General features: G+C 43.6%; 1 protein-coding gene across 1 annotated transcript in view; it reads left to right on the top strand.

Moving 5' to 3' along the window:
* FSHR (follicle stimulating hormone receptor) overlaps positions 1-7,493 on the top strand; it is an 84,174-nt gene extending 76,681 nt beyond the window's left edge. Inside the window, exon 10 of the mRNA XM_037405943.1 lies at positions 3,488-7,493. Within this exon, the coding sequence (XP_037261840.1) occupies positions 3,488-4,718 (1,231 nt within the window). The 3' untranslated portion in view covers positions 4,719-7,493. The remainder of the gene's footprint in view (positions 1-3,487) is intronic.
* The last annotated feature ends 6,945 nt before the right edge of the window (positions 7,494-14,438 follow it).

Below are 14,438 nucleotides of genomic sequence, written 5' to 3'. Positions count from 1 at the left end.
TCTGTCACATCAAGCACAGCTCCAGCAGACTGAGACACAAATTAAAAACGTAGACACTTTTGATACTTTCTTTTTGCCCATTCCAATAAGGATGCCATGATAAATATTGATCTGTGGATTTATCAGATTGGAATATTGAACTTCTAGCCTAGCAGAAGGTAAACTGCTTTCTTAGGACAAGCCCAGTGCAGTATGTTCAAACCCCCTCACATTTTTCTGTGATGGGAAAATAATATCCTGGAAGTGCAGATAGGGCAGAGGCTGGATGTTAAAACCCTCAACTTGACATGGACCATTATGAACTTCAGCGAGATTTTGGCTTTCTTAGACATAAAGATCACCTTCAGCCTGAAAGAATGACATTGATATGACTCTGTCCTTACACTTGATCATTATTCTTTGGAGGAGCTGTCACTTGAAATACTACTTTTTTAAAAAATGTGGCAGCATCAGGAGTCGTGTTTGGGCCTCATCTTATGAGAACATAATATCAGTTGCTCACAACTCATTTGATGTCACTTTTCAGTGAGGATGATTGGTTTGAGATAGGGCTCAATACAGAACCTAGGTCGGGACCGTTTATTCTGCTAAGTGTGTTTCTCAACACAAGATCTTGCTGTCACTGGATCCAGACAAAGCACATAAAATAACAACTTGCACAAAGGTAGTAATTTTTGTTTATTTTTGTCAGAGCACTCTGCCAATTTTAATGTTATTCTTTAAGTTGTCCTCTCTCTAGTTTATTTTTCAGCGGGTTGAACCAAGCGATGCGATGTTAAACAGTTAGCATGTTACAAAGGGACTGAATAAATGAACTGTGTTATGATACCCACCATCTCCAAAGAAAGAAAGGACCCATCCCTTGCCAAAAAATGTTTTATCTTGTTGCTCTGAATGCACTGCACAGCCCAGAGGGCAAATATCCCAGGGCAAAGAACAGTCAGTACCAGAGGACATCTCTTCTTTCCATTGAGAGGTAACTGCCCATCTTATCTGCTCACGGTGCAGGTAACCAGCAGGGTCACCCCTCACCGCCCATCCTCACAGCAAACAGAGCAGCTCGCTCTACGTTTTATTTGGGACCACTGACCGTAAAATAATTCAAGAATTAAAGAATTTTAATACTCAGAAATACTTAATTGGCCTTACGTAGTAGTCTTGTCAGGGGATAGATTTAGCTCCAGGCAGTGCCTCCATAATCTGGGGGGAAAATTGCTAATCATATCGTATCATAGGGTCATATCGTAGAATGGTTTGGGTTGGAAGAGACCTTAAGGACCACCTAGTTCCAATCCCCTGCCATGGCCAGGGACACTGTCCACTAGCCCAGTTTGCCCAAAGCCCCGTCCAACCTGGCCCTGAGCACTGCCAGGGATGGGGCATCCACAGCTGCCATGGACTACCTGTGCTGGTGTCTCACTGCCCTCACAGTAAAGAATCTCTTCCTAATACTGGTGTAAATCCTGGTGTAAATCTACCCTCTTTTAGTTTAAAGCTGTTAGTCCTTATCCTATCACTACAGGTTCCAAAAGGTTTATTTTTGGCTCATACCTGAGAAATGACTGGATAGAAACATTTGCTTCAGTTCTTTTATGAGGAACCACCAGCTGCAGTGGTTTTCAGTGCCCTCAAGTGCCTGTTGCTCTCAAAACTGAGGGACTTTCTCTCCCATTATTTCTCCTTGGAGCATATATTCCCTTTCAGCTAGAGAACTGTTGATATATTGATCAATACACCGGACACCTCACTCATCCTTATGCGAGCAAAACACAGGGGAGCAAAATATAAAGCCTTGTTATTGCTGTTGTGACCTTCATAGTGCATATTTGACCTCACAGAAAATCAGTTTTCTGCCTCAGTTGACAGGCAAGATAAAAAATATTGATAATAGCAAAGGATGCTCAGAACCTCATAGGAAATGTCCCTCACATTCTGGTACTGGGCCTTCATTAGTTTTGCTTTCTTGCAGACCTTTTAAACTCAATTTTTGGAAGATGCAGTGAGTGCACAAAGTCAAAGGGTAAAATTAGGTTACAAAAAAGAATTCCCCCTTTTAAACTGCTAGCAATTGTTTAAAAATTTCAACTTACCTTGCTTGGAAAGTCTCAAATGTACTGCAAGTCAGGGTGGAAGGTAAGCTGAGCTCCTGTCTCAGAAATTATACACCTATATTGCTGTAGATGGAAGTAGGCAGAGCTGAACTGCGTTGGTTTTGCAACACTTGGTCACCTGTTTTATTCCTTAACTCAGGTTAGGTCTGGGTCCGTTTTGTGCAGAGCTATGGATGCAAGTTTCTGAGATAGCAAACTTCAAAGGTGGCCTTGGAGAAGCAGCTGTAAAGTCTGACCCTTTATCTCCTGTTGATATGCCTTGATATTTCTTAGCTTCACGGAGCCGATCATCTTTCTATCATCTCAGCCAAAACATTTGTTTCTTCTGTTGGTCTAGGCATGGAGAAGGGCATCGAGTTAATAATCTAGGAAATAAAGCCAAACATAAAACTGTCAAAAAATACTAGCTTTACCTTCAAAGGCATTTTTTTCTTGAAACTCTTTTCCTTTACTTGCCTTCACTGAGATTTATCAAAATGTTTAAAAAAAACCTTTCTGACAGAAACAAAAGCAACTGCTGTTTCCATAGAAATGTTGGTTTGGTTTGGTTTGGGGTAGTGTGGTGTGGTTTGGTTCGGCATGGTTTGGTTTGGCATGGCTTGACTTGGCTTGGTCTGGTTTTGCTTCACTTGGTTTCTAGTCCATTTTCTTTGAAGAACAGATTTTAAGCAAAATGTTCTACTGTGTCTTGTGTTTGTATCTGTGTTGGCATCTGGCTTATAGAGATTATTTGGAAACCTGCATGAACTTATTGATGCTATTTATTTGTGTTACTGGCCAGTTTCCAATATGATATGAGATACTTAAAATGAATGGCACAGGCTGGAGTGGTTCTGTGCCCTGACAGAGGTACAAGTTATGGCACAGTGACTGTCGAAAACTTTAGGAAAAAGAGAATTTGAGAGTAATACCAAGGGACAGTAGCATTATTGTGATCATACAAACTCGTTATGGGCGCAGCTGAATTGACTTGTTCTTCAAAGTTCGCTCTCACATCGGAATTCGTCATCATGTATTTCCTCCATGCAAGAATCAGCTTATCAGTGACAGGTTATGTGAGCGATTTGGCTGAAATAAGGGAGGCTTCCTACACAATGTGTTATCCAGGTGGATAACAGCATCATGACTGTTAGTAAAGGCAATCATCAGGCTTTCCTTTCCCTTACATTTTATGATGTTTCCAAATTATTTACACTTGCATGTAATATTTTATAAACAGGGACCAGCCAGACTATTAATTTCAAGGTCCAAGATAGAATATATAATTATCTAACCAGAAAAACTGAGCTGTTAATGGGAACTGGATGATTTTGTGTTTGTAGTATGCCTCATGCTATGTCTCTTAGTATCCAACTCTACTCTTTTTACCATTTCAGCACCGAATTACATCCGATATGTAGCATGTCTCAGGCCAAGCAAGACCTTGATGAGCAGCCTGGAGATAAGACACACAGACGATCTGCAGCTGATGATTATTTTTCCAACTACGGCATAGGATTTGACCCAGCAGAGAACGAATTTGACTATGGTTTATGCAATGAAGTAGTTAACGTAGCTTGCTCACCTAAACCTGATGCTTTCAATCCCTGTGAAGATATCATGGGATACAACGTTCTGCGAGTCTTGATATGGTTTATCAGCATTTTAGCAATCACTGGGAACATTATTGTCCTCATTATTTTAATAAGCAGTCAATACAAGCTCACCGTACCTCGCTTTCTCATGTGCAATCTTGCATTTGCAGACCTTTGCATAGGTATCTATCTGCTGTTCATCGCATCGGTAGATATCCAGACCAAAAGCCAGTATTATAACTATGCCATAGACTGGCAAACTGGGGCAGGATGCAACGCTGCAGGATTCTTTACAGTGTTTGCAAGTGAACTCTCAGTCTATACGCTGACTGTGATAACCCTGGAAAGGTGGCACACCATCACCTACGCCATGCAACTGGACCGCAAGGTTCGACTTCGTCATGCTGTGATTATCATGATTTTTGGCTGGATGTTTGCTTTTACAGTGGCACTTTTTCCCATATTCGGAGTCAGCAGCTACATGAAGGTCAGCATCTGTTTGCCCATGGATATAGAAACACCGTTTTCTCAAGCTTACGTTATATTTCTTCTAGTATTGAATGTACTCGCATTTTTTATTATATGTGCCTGCTACATCTGCATCTACTTTACTGTGAGAAACCCTAATGTCATCTCGTCAAAGAGTGACACCAAGATTGCCAAGCGCATGGCCATACTGATATTCACGGACTTCCTCTGCATGGCACCAATATCTTTTTTTGCAATATCAGCCTCACTCAAGGTTCCTCTCATCACAGTGTCCAAATCCAAGATCCTTCTGGTTTTGTTTTACCCCATCAATTCCTGTGCTAACCCTTTCCTCTATGCCATTTTCACAAAGACCTTCCGCAGGGATTTCTTCATTCTGTTGAGCAAGTTTGGTTGCTGTGAAATGCAAGCCCAGATGTACAGAACAGAGACCTCCTCATCTGCTCATAATTTGCACACAAGAAATGGCCATTGCCCTCCTCCTGCATTAAAAAGCAGTGGTGGGACTATTTATTCATTGGTGCCTCTGAATCACTTGAACTGAACTGCTTGCATTAATTGGTGTCTGAAGCAGTGTGATAATCACTTTCAACTGTGAATTTAAATAATGACTTCAGCATAGCATGTAAACTTATTTTTTAGGAGCAAAAAATATTTCTGTTTTGCTATTTTTGTTCAGTGAACAGCCAGAAGAGATGACACATCATCTCCATCAGTTCTTGAAGAACAAAGAACAGAACTTCAGTATGTGCCAGAGTGTTCGTGTAGACTTGTCTCAAGAAATAAACGAGAGTATAAACTGGTATCTCCCACCATACAGGAAGAGATTCCCTTCGTTCTAAGAAGATGTTAGCTGCTTATTGAGAATTAAGTGGTGGTTATATATGGTTGAATGAAAAAAAATTCAGAATTAATTTTTTTGCCTGTGAAGCATGTTATAAAAATGACAGATAATTGGGTCTTTTCATTAATCATACCTCCTGGGCTTACAGGAGGCAGAAGGTCAACTCCTTCAGCACAGACTTACTAGGGATGAGAATATCTTGGTTTGTTTCCATTTCTGTTGGCCACAGCAGAGGGGCAGGAGACATCTCCAGCTGTGCTGATGTTTGCTGTTCCACGCTGCATGGACCTGCCTTAGTCTGCACAACTTTGGGTAGGATTTGTGCTGCTCTAGAATGGTGGGCTCAGAGAACCAGATTTCATCTGAGTTTGGATCAAGGGGTTGATTTGGTTTCAAGGTAAGAAAGAGGAAGAGCAAGAGCAGGAGAAACCCATTGCAATAAGGGGGGTGTTTTCTCAAGTTGATCTCACCAAGTTGGGTTGAAATCACTACTGTGGGGCTGGTGCCCCTGGGTTATGGCAGGCCAGGCCAGTGGGCTGCTCTAACATGGTACCTGAAGCAGGTTGGCCATACAGAGGCATTAGTGCATTATGTATGCTGCCTAGGCTGTGTAAAGGACGACAGATCCAGATATGGCTTTTGAAAACCTGAACAAAAGTTTTTGTGAAATCCTAAAAGTTCTCTTTCCCCTTCTCTTCTAAAAAAAGTCCTTCATGTGCACATTCTCAGGTGATGGTCTAGATGGAAAGACCTGAAAGAAAACATATGCTGCATTTGTTGAAATAACAAAAAAGAGAAAAACGTCTTAATTGAGATTTCCTGATTTTACAGGGGTTTTGAATAACATCTCAATGATCATACAGAGTTTTTACATGGTTTGAATGTTTTTTTTGAGGGTTAATCATTCCAAATCACACCAAAGATTTAGGCTTGTGTAGGGTTTTCTCATGCTGATTGCGTGTCTCTGTGTGGGTTTGTGGGCATAAAGAAAACACCAGGATAGGGGTCTGGGCTTCATTCCCACCTTGCAAACAATTCACAGTTTTGCCCCATGAGAAAACTTCAGGATCTTCATGGTTAAAGGTGATATGCTTTGAATGTTTCTTGCCCACAACTCCTGAAATTTCAGTAGCAAATCTTGATGCTTCTACCCATAATTTCCTGCCATCATCTTCATATTTCAGCACCTGAACCTGATGTGAATAACTGCAGGAGACGATTAGTCGTTCAGTCCTAGCCAGGGAAGGAAGTACCAGCTTCCTAGTGTGTAAACCAGTGTGTTTGGGGGCAGAAATTTCATTACCCAAGACAAGTAACACTCCCTCCAAGATCCAGGAGAAGGAAGAATGAAAGAGCAAAACAGGAAAGGCAGTTCATCTCTGGAAAGCTCTTCGGATTCCTTAGAGGAATAATTTCTTCACAAATGCTTTGTGTCACATACAATGTACTGGTGTGTAGCCATTTAACCCCACCCCGATGGAAGTGTCTGAATGGTGATGTTCCAAAACGACAAATATCCTAATTCCATTAAAAAAGGCTCCTGAATATTCTTGGACCAAAAATGAGGGGTGTTCTTTGGCAAATAGTAGCCCATTTTTGTGGATAAACAGGGCAAATTCTTGTAGTGCATCCCACTTTTTTGCCTGGGTGCTGAACGTTTGCAAAGGCAGCAGGATGAGACCTGTCAGCTCAGGGCAGCACAGGCATGGTCTAGAAGCCAGCCTTGTAAACCCTCTGGCAGCTGCTACATCAGGCACATGAGCTTGGTACGGCTCAGCTCCTTGATGCAAAAACTTTGCCCAGACATTTGTAGAATCACAACCAAGTTGAATACGATTTACAAATGAAAACCCCTGAAAAAAAGACCTTGCAGGTTTGTGTCTTGTAGCCAGAGTCAGACCAGGGCCCGAGGGATGAAGTCCAGAAGAGACACGGGGTGGTACTTGAAGAGAAAGTAGAGCCTGCATAACTGGACACGTTGCCTCGTCCCTAGCAGGAGGACAGCACACAAATGCTTGAGGCACACGTCATTCTACCGTCATGTGCTGTGCAGGAGCTCAGATGGCAGCTCAGGCTGTGGCAGCAGCTCCAAAGCTGGGAGGCTGCCCGTGTGGTTGCCAAGACAAAAACCTCTGTCTTGTAGTCCTCAGATCTCCTTGGCTTTCACTGTTCTTTGGATTTTAAATTTAAGCATCTTCCAAACTGTGGGGGGCATTGTAGGACCTATGCGTTTCCCTATGTGGGACATTGGTCAGTTTATAGCAGTTTTTTAAAGCAGTGGGGTTTTTTTGAAGAAAGAAGTAAAAGAAAAAAAAAAAAAAAAGATACATTTTAGTTACGCTTATAATGCAAAAAAAGCCCGCTGGTTTCTGTTGTGGATTTTCTCAGCACTTAACATGTTTATGTGTGTAAACTTTGAACTATTTTACATTTCCCTTTCTGAAATCTATTTTAATAAAACAAATACCAAAACAAAGTGCCTTGAGAACAAGTGTATGGCCAGAGATACGCTGACAAAGTATGCAATAAACGTTACTGCTTATCTGTCTGGAGAGCTGCATTTATGTGGCACAGCCTCCGCAGTCGGGTCACTGTGACCTACAGATGGAACTCGCCTGATGAGAGACTCTGCAAAGAAAACCTTCCTGCAGCCTATTGGAGAGTTAACAAAGCACAGAAAGGTATGTTTGAAACCACTGACAGAACTCTGACCAGCATTTTTCTCCTTTTTAATATACATAAATGGTTCTTCTTATGTGATGTACTCTAATTTTATTTCCCACACTTTCATAGTCAGGGCTTGGAGCTCTGTTTTGTTGAGTCTTCTGTTCATACAAGTAAGTGTGTGCCTGTGTGTGCACTTGTGTGCACGTGTGTGGGAGAGACAGGCCACGGGTATCAAGGAAACAGAGTCAAAGCCAAGCTCTGGCTCAGGAGAAAACGTGGAGTTGTTCTAACTGGGAGCCCATTGCTAGCTCGCTCCAAAGACAACGTGACCATCAAAAATGTTGTCATACCTTCTGATTTCCCTCCAGTCCCTTAACGTATCCCTTGATTTCAGTCTCCACCAAGCCCCAGAAAAACACCTAGTTAAAGAGTTATGACTATCTTTGCCCTTATGCCCTTATATCATCAGAGCTGGCAGCAAGGACACTATAAAAAACTTCATCTGCCTGATAGAAGCATCATTCCTTCCGGCATGTACCTTGTGGTGAACCCGTACCTGACCTCCTGGAGACACACGTTCTCGGGTGGTGTGATGGGGAGCGAGAAATGTGGCCACTCCAGCTCAGCAGACTAAAGGCCACATCACAAAAATTGCCACTACAGGTAGAGGGAATGGGAGCAGCTGGTCAAAAGCATCACTAAAAGCAAAAAGTTGACTCAGTAGAGAAAATGAAACATGAGCCGTTTGCTTTACAACATTACTCTGGGGTTGCACGGCTGTGCCAGGCGGGGTGTGCTCATTAGAAGGCAGGTCTATGCCCGAGCTTGTTAAGAATGCAAGATGAGGCTTTGCATCCCATTTAGCAAGTCTTCAAATCATTTGACCACATTCCTCTCCTGTAGATTCCCTCCTCATCATTCCACTGAGAACACTGCAGATAATCTTACATTTAATTTATGCAGCTTTGTTAAGAAGAGTTAATAATGCGAAATAATTTATCCTCGAGGAATAATTTAACCATTCCTCCCTGAACGAAAGAACAGAAAAGAAAGGTGGGTCTGGCTCAAACAGTCAAGTAAGCACATACAAACCTCCTCACAGATTTGCATCTTTAATGCGGGCATGTGTAATCTCCCATTGTGTATGCAAATGTGAATTGCACATACGCGCTCTTCTTCAGCATGAGTTTTTGGTCTAAGTACTTGGTTACAAGCACATTTTTTAAAATCTGAGCCTTGTTGCTTTAAAATATTCAAGCACAGGGAGTAGGATTTTATAGCTGTCATCTGGATAATTAAACTCTTCATTAACAGTTGTTCTCGAACCAGTAGGTGACCTTTAATTAGGGATGAAAGTGCTCAGGAATGGATTTCAAGCATTAAGAAACTGCAGAGGACCCTTTGCCCCCCTCCCTCCCCCAAGTCCATTGAAAACCTTTTGTAAAGCATTGGTTTTCCAAGTGAAATGATGCTGGATGAGACAAAAATATGTTTACAGGTCCAACACATCAGACAAATGCCTCAAAGAACCTTGTTGCAACTAAAACACTGTGTTGTCTTTTTTTCTGTCTCAGGCAGACTTTGCCATGTGTTACCTGGATCTTTGTTACCCCAGCCTGGACACCTGTATCACTTACCCACACCAAAAAAGAACAGGAAAAAATAGCAAGATCACAATGAGACCAGGCACAGATGGGAACGTGCTGTATTTATGAGTGGGTGGAAGATTACTGAGCAGGGCTGAGCAAGCTGGGCTTTTCTGTTGAGTCATCCAAACATCCAGTGCTAAAATTCTGCATTAAAGGGGCTATTTTGGCTGTAGTTCCCAGGGAACAAGCAATAGCAATTTGCATTGGAAAATCCTATGGAGAAATAAACTTAGAAGGAAGTTCAAGTCCTGGGTTTTTATTTCATCGTCGAAGAAAAAAGCAAAAGATTGAGACAAATAGCATGTATGTGCCATCTCCGGGAAAAGGGATGACAGCTCCTTTAGGGGCCATACAGGCTGCACACTGCACCATCACCAGTCACCTTTGCATTGCAATTCAGTGCATTGTGTGTGAGCTACAAACATCTAATCAGTTTCTTTTCTTGCCATTGCTGTATAGACAGGCATGTGTCCCTTTGGTGTCTGTACTTTCATTGCCTCAGCTTTATCCCATCTTGATCCTTTCCATGGTGATGGTTCAAGCTGCCTGTGCTTAGAAGTGCTCTGCTTTTACCTACAGTCATGTATAAACAGAATCAGCGTCACAGAATCACAGCATGATCAGGTGGGAAGGGACCTCTGGAGATCATCTAGTCCAGCCCCTGCTGAAGCAGGTTCTAGAACAGGTTGCACAGAGCCACATCCAGGCAAGTTTGAATGTCTCCAGAGAAGGAGACCCCACAGCCTCTCTGGGCAGCCTGTCCCAGGGGTCTGTCACCCTCACAGTAAAGATTTTCCCCGTCTTCAGATGGAGGTTCCTGTGCTGCAGCCTGTGTCCGTTGCCCCTGTCCTGGCGCTGGGCACCCCTGAACAGAGCCTGGCCCCGTCCTCCTGGCTTCTATGCTGCCTTCCAGTTTCTGTCTCCCATTTTGGTTATTCATCTGAGCGACTGTTGTGAGTATCACTGGCCATTTCCCCATTTCCCCAGCCTAAAATGTTCTGCTTTGAATAGTCACTGTTTGAGCCAGCTGACTTCAATAAATCAGAGTGAAATACATGGATCCCTCTCCCTGCCCTGCCATATTCACTGGACTTGGCGGGGGGAATCTTCTTTTTATGTAGGTGATTCAGAGTTTTCCTTCCCCACATTGTCAGCTACATCTTTCCCTTGTCTGGCAGATGTCATGGTGGCATAGGGCATCCCTAAGTGCTCTGGGGGAGGGAGAGGGGAGGAAATGCAGTCTGGATAAGGTGGGGCCATCAAAAGTTAGAAAAGCACAGCCAAATTAGGGCAGCTTCTAAATGATCCCCACGTGCCCCAGGGACTGCCTGAACTCATCTCAAGGGAAAACCCAAAGTCTTTCTCTTTTTTTTTTTTTTTTTTTTCTTAATTCCTGCACCAAGGTCTGCGTTAAGACAGCAGTCACCCTCCCGTGGGGTCTCTGCACATGTCCGCATGGCATGAGCCCATGCCAAAACACCGAATTAGCAAGGGCTAACAGAAACGGTGGGTTTGCTCAGTGCTGCACCTGTGCTAACACACTGTTCCTCAGCAGCACTAACTTACCTGGACTAGGCAAAAATTGAGGTTTTTCTAGAGATGGCAGTGTGTCTTCAACCATGTTAAATTAACCAAGGTTTGGGGTTTATTCCAGCAACTTCAGCTTCTGCTGCTACCCAACATTACCTTTCTCCTGGAGTACTTGTTCTCTCTTCCTTCAACGACCACGGCTGCCCACACTACCACTTTTATTAGCAGCTTTTGTTCCTTTCCGTGGACAGTGGCAGCTTTTTCACGATTCTGCCAGAGCCAGAATTGAAACATTTGTTAATCACTGAAAAAGTTTTCAAGGTATTGGTATTCTACTTTTATTTAATTTAATTTTTTTTTACATAAAGGTGTTGTTTACCTCACGGTAACACTCTGCCTACAGAATATTTTTCCACGCATTTAACACCATCATAACTAGTGCTCAGCCTCAGTGTCTGTCCTACAGGAGACTATTAATGAAGGCACCAGCTCGATAGTGCCATTGGTCTTTGTTTGCTCTTCCTCGTCCACCTGTGTTAACCAGACAAGCGGCATCATTCCCAGATCCACCCAAGAGACCTCATGTTTTGATGACCCTGTTGTAGGTGCTAGCCCTTGCTTTGGCGTTCCTCGGTGCCAGCAGCAAGGACCTGCTTCTGCCCATGCGAAGGGCCATCTGGGAAATGTGAAACCAGGGAAGAAACAGGCGACCTGCATTCAGAACAGCCTCATCCTTGCTCAAGGACCTCAAGGGGCACTTGAAGGGCAGCCAAATCACAACACATCTAATTCCAGTTTGGCCTCTCTCCTTGTTGCATCATGTAAACCTCCATATACCGCATAGCGTTACGGGGCAGCATCGCCACGGCTCAGCTGCATCCCAAAACTCAGTGTCAGAGCTGCAGTCAGTGGGAACCTTTCCTGTGAAACATGCATGTTGCATTTGTCACCACAAGTTAAAAGAGGTCACTAACAGTTAACTAATTAGGTAATCAGGCAACTAATTATGCAACTAATTAGGTCTGACCTAATTTCTGAAAAATAAAAGTCCAGGAATCCTTTAGTTTGTTTCCTCTTTAGGAATAATTCATTAACAAACACATTCATTTTCTTTCTGTGAAGCATCCCATGTGAGTCATAGCCCAAGTGGCTTCTAGTTACTTCTTTCATAATCAAAGATCCTGTGTCACTTTTTCAAAAGGTGAGAGACAATTGCCAGTGCTCTGTCTGGCATCCCCTTGCCTAGCAGACACAGATGGCGATGCCTACGGCTGCGAGCGAGCTGAGGCTGTTTGCATAATGCGTGTTTCCTTTGCTCATCAAGTTATTGCAACCTCCACGCTTTCCTCACTTTTGCAGAGCTCCAGCTAACAGCTGCCTGCGGACAATAGTGAAGAACGTAGGCAGAGATCTTCAGAGGGACCTAAAGAATAGATTCAGGGGCATTCACCGAGAGACCTCCTTGGAAGACTTGAGTTTTTAGCATCCCTTCAGTCTCGGAAAACTCCTTGGGGGAAAGGGTTATGGTTTCACATGAGACAGGATGATCATCTGCCATATTTTAATTCATACTTACTTACATAAAGGCTAGTTTCTAGCCGTCCCCTTCTTACCTTCATGGTTTTCTCCCCGATCCCAAAAGATCACAAGAATAAAAAGGCTTTTGAGGGGTAAGCCTGAAGAAACACTCACTGCTAGCAGGGTGCGGAGAATCACAAATAAGGGAGGGATAGCATCCATGAAAACAAGATGCACTTATCAGGAGCTTTTGCCGTATGTCAGAAGTAGAATGATTTCCTTAAGGCAGCACCCAGAAACCAGGTGGTATTGGGGCAAATCTTCCATGTCCTGTGCTATTCAGCCAGCAAAGAAAAGATGGTTGGCTGAGGAGAGAGTCCTAGTGAGACTTTCAAAGGCCTCGTCTCTTTTTTAATCTTGGCAAACTCTGAAGAAAGAGTGTTGAGAAAGGAGAGAGAGGGAAGATGGGGAGAATGAAATTTCTCTTACTTAAAACTATCCAAATAATTCTTGTGAGGGGAGTGAAAAAATTTGTACTGAAGAGGCTCATAAAAAATCCACTGTCTAATTTTTCCAGGCTGGGCCTCCCGTGAGCAACGCTCCGCACGGAGACTAATATCCACCCCTGTTCAGGGAACCAGTACAAGGACTATTTCCACAATAAATGACCTTTAAAGTGGGGCTGACATGATGTGTAAGTGTTGTGCTCGCCCTCTGCACTGCAGCAAATTGCATGTTGAGGAAGGAACGCTTGTCTTTTGCCTATGAAAAATTGCCCACGCCTGCCCCATCACACCCAGTCACTCCTAACACGCATTTGTTTGTGTGCCCGTTTGGCTTCAAGGCGCTGCATCACAAAACAACACCAGAGCAACATCCTATTAAAAAAAAAAAAGGTGTATGATGAAATTCTTCCCCAAAAGATAGGCGACTCCTGCCTATTACCTCCGATCAGGACAGTCTTTTTTGAGTTGAAAGTCCCAGAAAAGAGGCAAACATGTTACAGGAGCACCTGAGCTCCTGCTTGCTCTAGCTGCATGGAAAAAACAGAGCGAAGAAAGCCTGGGCAAAGAAAAGGTGCGTTGGAGTTGGGTGTCTCAGCTCCCAACATCTCCAAGCAAACACCCTCCCCTCTGCAGAGGGTGGCTGAAGGGCTGGAAGGTGGCGAGAGAGGAGCAAAGAGCCCACAAAGTCTTCTGTCGTCTCAACAGCTAAGCAGCTGGGCTGGCTATTGCTTCTGGCAGGGATTTATATGTATTTTGACCTAGAAACAAACCAAATTAGCTCCTCTGCAGAATTACAGCTGAATTTACAAACATACATGCAAAAAAACCAAAACTTGTTTCATCATCTGGCATCACTTTTACCACTACTGAATGCAAGCGTCTCATTGCCTCGTTACCGCCAGGCTTCATCTCCATGTTTTCCTTCAGTTTTCAGGAAACTGATCCATTTCGAACCAAGCCCTTCCCACCACCAGAAAGCCCGTCTGCAATGAACATCCCATTTGCCACTCACGGTTTTCCCATGCCTGCGTGGGGTACTGGTGTCTCCACTAGCGACAGAGCAAACTCTCTCCCCACTTCATGCCTGCAAGGTGACATGCATGCCAGGACCCCATCCCTCGCTGCCGGTTGATAATGTCAAAATCAGCAATCACAGCAGTGTCTGCAGACTGACTCAAGCCTCTTCACTCCTCAGAGTCACTGGAGCTGCACAGAGCTGACAAACTCAGACATGCAAGGTGTGCTTTCCCTGGGAAGCATGTTAGGCGCTGCAAAATGAAGGTGAAACCTCAGTGCTTTTGCAGAATTGCTTTTGATCGCGCACCACATCAGAGTAACTTGCAGAGAAAAGCATGTGAAATAATTAAGCGAATATTGTCCCACCTACTGTGAGGGCACTAAAAGTAAAAACAGATAGGGTGGGCTGCAGAGACCAGCAGAGAGCAGGCTGGGCACTCCCTGTCCTCCCCTCACCCTTGCGTAAATTTCTTTTTATACAAATGTGTGTGATGAGCAAGGGAGCAAGTACAGAGCCGAGGAAATAAAGATAT

Source organism: Falco rusticolus, chromosome 12 (assembly GCF_015220075.1).
Source record: "Falco rusticolus isolate bFalRus1 chromosome 12, bFalRus1.pri, whole genome shotgun sequence".
In the NCBI taxonomy this organism is placed as follows: domain Eukaryota; kingdom Metazoa; phylum Chordata; class Aves; order Falconiformes; family Falconidae; genus Falco; species Falco rusticolus.
This window is presented reverse-complemented; position numbering and strand designations above follow the sequence as displayed.